General features: G+C 39.8%; 1 protein-coding gene across 1 annotated transcript; it reads right to left on the reverse strand.

Annotated features, from left to right (window-relative positions):
• Window positions 1-272: 272 nt before the first annotated feature.
• Window positions 273-8,579, reverse strand: ARL6IP1 (ADP ribosylation factor like GTPase 6 interacting protein 1). The gene is made up of 6 exons (XM_045819581.1): window positions 8,427-8,579; window positions 6,206-6,339; window positions 5,627-5,746; window positions 3,067-3,184; window positions 2,396-2,480; window positions 273-1,971 (listed from the first exon to the last, which is right to left on the reverse strand). The coding sequence occupies exons 1-6, from the start codon at window positions 8,463-8,465 to the stop codon at window positions 1,853-1,855; spliced, it is 615 nt and encodes a 204-aa protein (XP_045675537.1). The 5' UTR covers window positions 8,466-8,579; the 3' UTR covers window positions 273-1,852.
• Window positions 8,580-9,977: the final 1,398 nt, after the last annotated feature.

Raw genomic sequence — 9,977 nt, forward strand, 5'->3', positions numbered from 1 at the left:
CTCCCCAGAAGGCTCCAAAGAAGAATCCATACTTTTTTTTTTTTTTTTGCCGGGGGGGGGGGGGTGGGGGGTGGGGGGAGGTCAGTGGTCTCAGAATTTAATCTGATTGAATCTGTTCCCAGGACCCACTAAGTATAGGTGGTGAGGCCCAATGATAAAACATATAATTTGAGTTCTAATGTAAAAAAAAAAAACAAAAAAACAAATTTCCATCGGATCCATAAATCCACCCATGTAATATTGTACTGGCTAAGGTAGAGAGGACACAAAAATGGATTCCAGCGTTTATTTTTCCCCTTTTCACAAAACAAAGAAATAATAACAATACAGAATTAAAACCACAAAAGTAGTTAAATTGGTAGACCACGTATATAAGAAAAAAAGATCCAGATAAGACAACAGGCTTATTTACAATGAGGAAACACATGTAAATTAAGGTAGCTTGCAGTTTTCATATGAAACATTAAAAAATCAAACATATGCTACATGAGTGCCACTGTTTACAGCAATATTGAAGGGGAGAAAACAACACTTATTTAGGGACAGATATACCATACCACAAAGTCCAGGTTTTATAGCATCAGTGCAATAAATTCACAAAACTATATTACAGCTAATTAATTAGAGTTTAAGACCTGTTCCCAAATATGTCACATTTTTGGCCCTTAGAGGTTCATTCCACAGACTTCAACTACTCTAAACTTCTAGCTACTGAGAGGAAGAACAACTCTAAGACACTTTCCAAGAGTTACAAAATCTCTAAAGGCTCAGGTCATCCATTATCTCCCAAAGTCTGCTCTCACCAACAGCCCTCGTATTCTTCAGGGAAAAAGTCAGATGCCTAGGAGGTAGTCACCATCTCCTAGGCCAGATCTATGGTGACCAAAGCAGCCAACATTAACATAAAATGAGAACTGAAATATTAGTAGGATAAGATTATTTTCTCCTGAATCCTGATGGAACCCAGTAAGACTTTTGTCCTTGATTAGCTGGTCTTGGAGTAAAAGTCATAGGCACGAGTCTTCATCTCTTATGTACTTTAGTTTTAGACAGCTGAAATCTGAAATTAAAAGTATGCTAAAAATCCTAAATGCAAGCTTTTAGAAACTTGCTATTAAAAAGCTTTTAAGGGCCTACTAACTTGAATGCTAAGTACAAGGGGACAAGAGTTCTAAGCCTGTCATATTCCCCATTTCAAAGGAAGAATCAGTATTTTCTACAAATTGCTAAGTTTTGCACAAGGGAGAAACCAACATATCCTTGGGCAAGTAATCAGTTTCATTTTATTCTATAAGGATTCTTCTCCCATGGCATACAAACAGAATGAATGAGGAATGAATCTTCACTGGTTTCTTCATTGGACATGGTAAACTTGGTCTCTGTGTTCATGAAGCCAGTTTTTTAAGCAGACTGTGGAAAGCAGGCAGTAGAACCAGTTTTTTGTAACCACAGACCGCTCGCTACACCTCATATCTAGCAAGCAAAGATCAACTTGAACAATTATCCGATGTTACTGTTAACTGTACTAAAGGGTAAAATTCACCACTATTTTATTTTAAAGGAAGCTGCCTACAAGAATTCAATTAACCCTGGGTAAGAAAAATCAAAACAAGTTGTATTCATGAGTGAGTTGTCCTTATAAGGCCAACTGATGACAATGCACCCAGATACACTTGACACGAAGATACTATGTATTAAAAAAGCCTTGCGTGGCAAGTCTGATTTTCTAGTAACTAAGGGCAGAAGGAATGAGAGCAAAGAGCTACTTCTGTAACACTTTAGTATCCAGATAATAGAAACTGTTCCCAAGGACAATCAATATACATGCCATTAATCACACTGAATGAAGATGTTATTCATTTTTCTTTTCTTTTTGCTTAAGAAGCTTGTTCATCTCCCTTTTGGCCATTCCAATGTACTTCGAAATGACTCCATGTTGGTTTAGTCCAGGAAGCATCAGTAAGAAAGTCACTTAAAAATAAACAAACAAAATTAAGGAGACAGCCATTCACTTCTTAAATGTTACTACATGCTAGAGAAGACAGTTTCCCAGACTATTAGGCATTCTAATGGGAGGAAGAACTATGAAATCCATTACTTCTGTTGATAGTTACCTCTAGAAACTTCAGCTATGTAGCTTCCAACCTCAGATGACACACACTGCTTATTTTTACCTCCTGCACATTTCTTTCTACCCTGGTTATTATGTTCTTTGTCTTAGCTTCCTGCAAGACCATAAGCTCACTGCAAACAAGGACCTGAGTTTTATTAATCCTTTTAGACTCCCAGTTCCTTGTTCACTGCCTTAAACTTGGTAAGCGTGCACGTATTTGTTTAACTAAGTTCCAGTTAGACTTCACTGCCCGGGATGTGCCTTGTGTCCTCAAAGACTTACCTATCAGGTAGGTTAGAAGAAGGTTGTGGACCTGCTGTCCCACCCAAGCAACCGCAGCAAGAGAAATGATCATGGTCATGAAGTACTAGTAATAAAAATAGTAAGAATGTATCAACTCCTAGAAACAGGCTAAGAAGCCTAACTTTAGAAGGATGTTTCAAAGGTTAGCAAATGATTCAGTTTTTATTACCACTTTTCTTTAAAAATACTCAGTATCTATATACTATATAAAACCCATAGAAATATCCATTAGACCTGCTTTATAGAATTTGGATACATATCATCCTAGAACTACTGTAATTCTATATTTAAGTTAAATAGTTTATAACAGAAATTATACTACTTTTACAATTAATAATGCCACATAGTAACTTCATGTGAAGCTGAATTAAAACAAATGCTTTCTAAGTATGTTTTTTACTTGAGTTCAGTAAGAAAAAGGAAATATCTCACTCCACTAGAATATAAATTAAATGTAAAATATAATTTTAACTTCCAGTGACTCTGTCTAATGCAGTTATGCATTAGGAATGTACTCAAGAGGAATTACACGAATGGATGATATCAAAATATAACTTCACACAAAAAGGCTATTATTATATTACAATGAAGAAAAACTGACTGAATCTTAAACTTTTGCTTTACTTGAATAAGTCAAAACAAAAAAGTACCATTTTTGGCTTTTCTTCCTTTAGTGTGAAGAGGCGTTTCCACCAGCCCACAGCTCTCCGTCGAGTTTTTACTAGACTGCTGCAAATTTCATGGAATCTTTGCTGCTGTTCAGTGGTCCTAGAAAAATAATTTTCCCCTTAACTATAAGCAAATCTCTATCATAAACAGAAATACACCATCCTCTCATATTTAAAAACCTATCTTCTAAAGAAAACCTAAATAAAAAATAATGATTCATCATTATCTTACAGACACTTACTAGGGTGTCTTGTACCATTAAGATACCCTAGATGGCACAGGAATAAGTTTTTATGTAAATGTACGTGTGAGTGTGTATGTGTACAAAGTAATGGTGCGAAAGCCACATTTTGTTAATGACAGTAACAAAGGACTCATCTACTATGGGCTGCACAGGAATCAGTATAAATTAATTTCTCTATTGCTCTTATTTTTCGGATTCTAGTGAATCCTGGGTTGTAGCCCACCCGAGTCCCACTATTTTGAGGAAGACATGAAGTTTCTTCAAACAGCTCTATTTGAGGACTTTGCAGTAAGACAGTAACTATCAGCATTCATAACATTAATACCCTCAACTGGGCTTCATACATTTGATGCCAAGGCAGCAGCAACACACAACCCCAATCTAAGTTTAGTCCCACTGAGAAATACTATAATCACAAACCAAACAGCAGTAAAACTACAAGATCCTCCAAGAAAGCCCTTTTCTGCTTATAATTTTTCGGAGGGGTTCTGATAGAAATTGCCATTGTACTATCTTTGCTATGTGGCTATAATGGCTGCTACTATAAAGCAGGCCTTGCTCTAGCGATATATTGTCTTCTCTCCTCCAATTCTCATCCTTGTGAAACTGCAGTGAAAGATACAGTAGGAGGGTTTCTGCTGAGCCCTGGAACTTCTTGCAAACAATTTGACCTTCTATGTTGCCTGTAGTCAAGGCTGACTATAGCTATCAACAGTGTTCTTCCTTCCCCATAAGGATCAAACAGTAAAACTGCTGTGTCGATAAGACCAGGCCACATACTGATTACCATGAAACTCAGTGTTTGTTTCTGAAAACATTTCTCCAGATATTATGAATTAGCAGATTAGAATGCCAGCTGGCTAATAAAGTCAAGGTCAGAAGTTGATTGATTCCCTTTGTTAAATTTTCATACTGTGTGATTACAAACTTGCCCCCCAAAAAGCAGCATAATTCATTCCTGCATGTGAAAAATAATTTGAATCAAAGAACATTTTCTAATACTCACCCATTCTGCTATGGGGGAAACATCTTTAAATAAATATAACAAATTATCCCTTAACTTAGGCAAACTCCCCTAAAACATCTGAATTTTTCTCAAAGATCCAAGGGATTACATTTGAAATTTTTACCTTTAAGAATTATTTTATAATTTGCTATTATCAGGGGAATAAAAAGTTAAAGGTACAAGTAGACTTAACAAATTAAAAGAAACAACTGAGGGAGAATAGCAGCTGGGAGGAAAAAAATCTATTCTGACCCCCAGTTCTGCTCATTATTTGGATGAAAAGTGAGAAATGCAACATTGTGGAGAAGTTAGAATACTTTAATATGATCCATAGCCACTTAACTATACCTTGGGAACTCAGTAACTAATTCACATAATAGTATAAATGAAATCAACAACCCACTTGTATATACACAACTTGAACCTGTTCTGAAGCACTTGTTATGCATTCAAATACCACTGTACTGCCTCAATGATCTCAACCTTAAACTAAGACCAATCTTAAAAATCAAAATAATTCACAGTACCCAGAACAGTGCTGAACATAAAAGTAGACATTCAATAAATAGTTGCTAAATGAATGGACAAAAATATAGCACTTACTGTTTTCATAGCCATTCAAGAATAACTTGTAAAATTTATATACTATCTTAAATATTAATGAAAATAAATACAAAATGTAAACCTACTACTTTTATGGAAAGCTCATATGAGTTCTACAATCTTTGATAAAACATTACCTGAAAGGAAACTTCCCATTTTTTTTTAATAACTGGGATGCGTTTAACTTTTTTTTTTTTAGGTTTTATTTATTTATTTGTTTTTAGAGGGGAGGGAGGGGGAGAGAGAGAGAGAGAGAGAGAGAGAGAGAGAGAGAGAGAGAGAGAGAGAGAGAGAGACACACATCAATGTGCGGTTGCTGGGGTCCATGGTCTGCAACCCAGGCATGTGCCCTGGCTGGGAATTGAACCTGCAACACTTTGGTTCGCAGCCTGCGCTCAATCCACTGAGCTACGCCAGCCAGGGCTAAGAAACTTCACTTTAATAAACAGGTCTAAAAAGGAAAAAAAAAGAAAGTTCAAATAAAAGACTATAAAAGACCTATGGAGATATGTAAGTACTGGAAATTCATGATTTACATGTGAAACAGCTAAAATACTCTTCATATAAAAACAGTAACTCTAACCCCTAGGGAAGCTGATGGTTAGCTCTCTGTGGTAATTACAGGATACTAATCACAGCCAACAGGGTAACTTCTCAAATTAGAATGCCAAATCATTATGCCACCTACCATTTATTAGAGCCAAAAATTCTAGGCGCTAGAATGGGAACAAAGTAGTCAGCCAGGCACAAAAACATAACAAAACAGGAAACACCGGAAAGAACAGATGGATCTAGACCGTAGATAGTCCTGTTAAAAAGAAATTAATAAAGGTTAATAAAACATAGCCATTTTTCCTAAGTAAAGATGTTTATTCACTTAGTTCTCTGGTTCTCATAGATGTTACTTGCCCTTTCAATCTAATTTTCTCACAAGTGGTTTTCTGGAAGCTTCATGACATGACCACATCATAGCTGTAATGTAAATAACAAGAGAAAAAAGCTCTTTGGGGTCTTCAATACTTTTTAGGATTCTAAAGGGTTCTAAGGCCAAACGGTTTAAGAGTCACTGATTTATTCAACGGCATTATATAACCAAGTTCACATAAGTACTACAAATTCTGAAAACTAGGCAAACTGCTCTAAGAAAAGGCATTCTTTACAGATTATACTTTACAAAAGACTTAAGACACTTCCATAAATGGAGGCTGTGTATTACTTGAGCCCTTATTAATAAGCACAATCTTAAGTAACTGAATAGCTCACTTACAGAAACACCAAAGAAACCACACCGATGATGGCAGGTGGAAACCAGGGTCTTTCCCATCGGAGGATTTTATCAGCCATCAGCATCACCTCTCCCCATCCTAGCAGCTGCTCTTCCAGACTTGCAGTCTCTGCAGCCTATATATGACCAACATTTAAAACCATCATTTACTACTGTCAACATTTCTATGGTTCCTAGAGGGTTAAAATTCTTCTAAGGCACCAAGTATATAAAATAGCTGTTAACCAAATCACTATTTTAAACATTAGTTTCTAAAAACTACAATTTTGGTACCAATGTCAGAAATCAATGCAGAAAAAAAAAACTATTATTTAATGGTCACCTTCCATGCCTAAGAACCAGGACACTCTTTACATAAGATTGGGATAATTAAAACCCATTTTACAATTAAAGAATTGTTAACTAACTTTCCTAAAGTTGTGTACTACCAAGCACAGTACCCAGATCACTTTGTATTTGCTCATTTCAGGTGGTTGGAATTGATCTGTTGTTTTGTCATGTCATTGATTTAAATCCCTACTTCTAAGTCCATTAGGTAAGCCTCTCCCTGAACAACACTCAATTTCTAAAATAGCTCTTTGTATAATGGAATCATTTAGATGTTGACATCACTTGCACAATTAAGGAAAACCACTTTCATCAAATTATATGAGGCATTTTAAGCTCAATATGAATCTCCTCTCCAGTGCTTCTTACACTTATCAGGACATTATTATTAGACCTCAGATTTCTCTGAAAAGCTGACAATTTGACTTCCAGAATGAGCTAATGTAGTATAAACCTTCAGCTGATTTTGGTGGAGGGAAAAATTGGAACTAAAAAATCCACATGTCCTTATAAATGTCTCGGGAAAACATGCAAATAACACGGGACAGTGCTATCTGTGCCACACTGATCACCTAGGTGACCTCGGTATTTCTGACTTTATACCATACTTAAATAGTTAAATAAAAAATTTCTATGTGAAAAACTCTCTTAAGTGTTTTATTTGCTTATACTTTAATCCTCCCAACAAGTTAAAAGGTGTTGTTACTATCCTCATTTTACAGATGAGGAAACTGAGATACACGGAGGTTAAAGATCTGAATAAAGGAAATCCAAACCAAGAGCCTTGTTCTCCTTAAAGTTACACTGCTGTGCGGGGAAAAAATATTTGCGCTCCAGTCCAGGACCTGTCATTTCAATAGCTGTGGGAACTCGGGCAACTTCTTTGTGCTCTTAAAAAGATCCTGGCTGGGGCTAACTATGCTCGCTGTCGAGCGGGTGGGGGGCGGGGCGGGGTGTGTGTGTGGCAGGTCATGCATTTCTAAAAAAGAATGCACACACAACAAAACTGCCCTGCAAAGTCCCCAAATTCCTTACACCTGGGTATTGGAAAATCGAAAATCAAAAATCAAAAGTTAAATTCTTTGCTCCTTCTATTCACCGTGGTTGTGGTGTGCGACCTGCCTTTTCCTGCGGAAAGGCAGTGGAGAAAATGAACGGATTTTTCTTGTTTTTGCCTAGAGGGTGCTGTGAAATTCATAATGAAATTAAATTTGTACACCTGTGATACAACCTCATTTCAGTTCCTGAGGACCCCTGCTTATCCTAAAGTCGTCCTGTGACTCCTAGACTTACAAATTCCGGACAAACGCCTGGACCTCCCATTGTCCTTCCAACGGGACCCCACGCCCAGTTCTCTACGGTGAACTCGCTGCCTCTCTGCCATGTTAAGCTGTGCCAGCTCTTACAGAAATCCTCGGCAATCCCCTTTCATCCTCCACACCTGCCCAAGTATGGAGAAAAAGAACGCAGGGCATCCCGGTTAAGATCAAAACGGGGGAAATCCAGATACGAGTGGGGCCTAGGCCCCAAATACGCTAGACAGTCACCCCGCCGTCCTCTGCCTCAGGCTACACCCAAGACTTGTCACAGTCCCCCTTTTCTCACTTCCTCCTCAACCGGTATTCACGGTGACTGATCACGCGCCCCCCTTGCCCCTTTCCCAGGGAATGTTAGGGGTAGGCACGGCTAGAGACCTCCAAGCAGAAGCTACCCAAGAAGGCCGAGGAACAAGGATTGTCGCCGGCGCCTCGAAACCGGGAGAGGAGGGCCGGGGCCGCCGCGGACGACAGACACGAGGCCGCAGCTCCGCCCGGTGGAGCCCTCAGAAGTACAGAGGCCCGGCTCGGTTGTCTCGTGACGCGGCGCCGGCACTCACCAGCAAGTTGGTGCTACGATTGTCTCCCTCTGCCATCATCCCCAAGGTGCCGCCTCACTGAGCGTAAGCCAGCCTCCTCGACCGCCCTCCTCAGGGATCAGCACTGTAGCTCCAATGCGACGACACACCCAGCAAACCGCTTATATAGGCCGGCCGCCTTTCCCGACAGCCCCTGCGAAGTCCGTTCGTCATTGGGCATATCGAACCCAAGCTTTAGGGGAGTGGGACCAACCGCTGGCCAGCGCAGGGCTTGAAATCGAGGTCAAAGAAGAGAGAGGCTGCGCTGAGCTGAGGGGGCGGGGACAGAAAATGACCAATCAACGGCCAGGAGATGTGCACGGCCCAGTTTAGGGGCTTTCGAAAGCGGTTCAACAGCCGCAGCTCCTCGCTTGGCCGGGCTTTAGTATCCCCAGGATTGGCCGCCAGGGTTATCTCTTGGATCTTCTGCTGAATCTCAAACCAGCTAAGGGGACTCTGAAATTTAGTTTTCGAAGAAATAAGCCACGCAGTATCAGGGACAGATGGGCATGTTTCCCTAACCTTGCTGTGCCCCTAGGCGGCCCTACCTTCTAATCCCTGCTCTGGCGCCCGAGTCAGCCCAGATTTGACTGCGACTGGTGCTCACTTCCTTATATTTTGAGCTATTTATGTGGATTTTCTGCATTTTTCCCTTCCAACCCATTAGGAAAAAGCCTTAGCTCGATTGCGGGGGTGGGGGTAGGGGCGGGCGGGAGTGGTCTGGGCTTAGTTTGACAGCTCGTGAAAAATGCACCGAATTATCAAGCTGGTTTATACGAGGGTCTTTCTTTCTGGGGCACTTGAGTAGCTACGAGCTCCTTCTCCAGAAGTGCTGGTTTTGACATTAGGGATCATGCTAAGGAAAGATGTAAACCCTCTTATGAGCTGTGGGATTATAAGCAATTTAGGATCTAGATGAACTGTGTTGAGGCACTTCTAGGTCTTTTTCTCTCCGGGATTAACAAATGCTTTGCTTTTCATTATTCAAAACAAAATCATGCCAAATGTTCACCTGTTCAGATGTCTGTTTTAGGAAAATTTACCAAGCTTTTAACTTACAGCTTTTTATCCTTTTATACTCATCTATATTACACCATTGAATTTAAATGTTTTAAAATCATTCCTTAGAGAACTACCAGCTTCTTAAGAGTTCAAACAAGGCATAAAGAAATGAGAGCAAGTATAGCTACAGAACACAGAAAGCCAGGGGTACAGGAGCATTAAGTCAAGAAAGGGTATTGTTGACAGGAAAGACCTGGTTCTTCTTGCCCATTCATGTAAAGAATTACAGATCAGCACATCTATTTGCCTGCAATTAGGGTTTATTAGTGATCAGTTCCCATGGAAGAGAACGGACCTACGTAAGGTGGGGGACAGATGGGGTTAAAAGCATTAGGTTCAGGGCACAGCAGGGCAGAGAAAGTAAGGGCGGCCGGCCAGGGTGGTAAGCTCCCAAGGGGCCTGAGGCCAAGCAGCCAGAGCGCCAAGAGAGTCCTTTGTTCTGAGGACTTACATATTGGCACAGTGAACGTA

Source organism: Phyllostomus hastatus, unplaced genomic scaffold (assembly GCF_019186645.2).
Source record: "Phyllostomus hastatus isolate PE091 unplaced genomic scaffold, TTU_PhHast_1.1 phas_scaffold_385, whole genome shotgun sequence".
In the NCBI taxonomy this organism is placed as follows: Eukaryota; Metazoa; Chordata; class Mammalia; order Chiroptera; family Phyllostomidae; genus Phyllostomus; species Phyllostomus hastatus.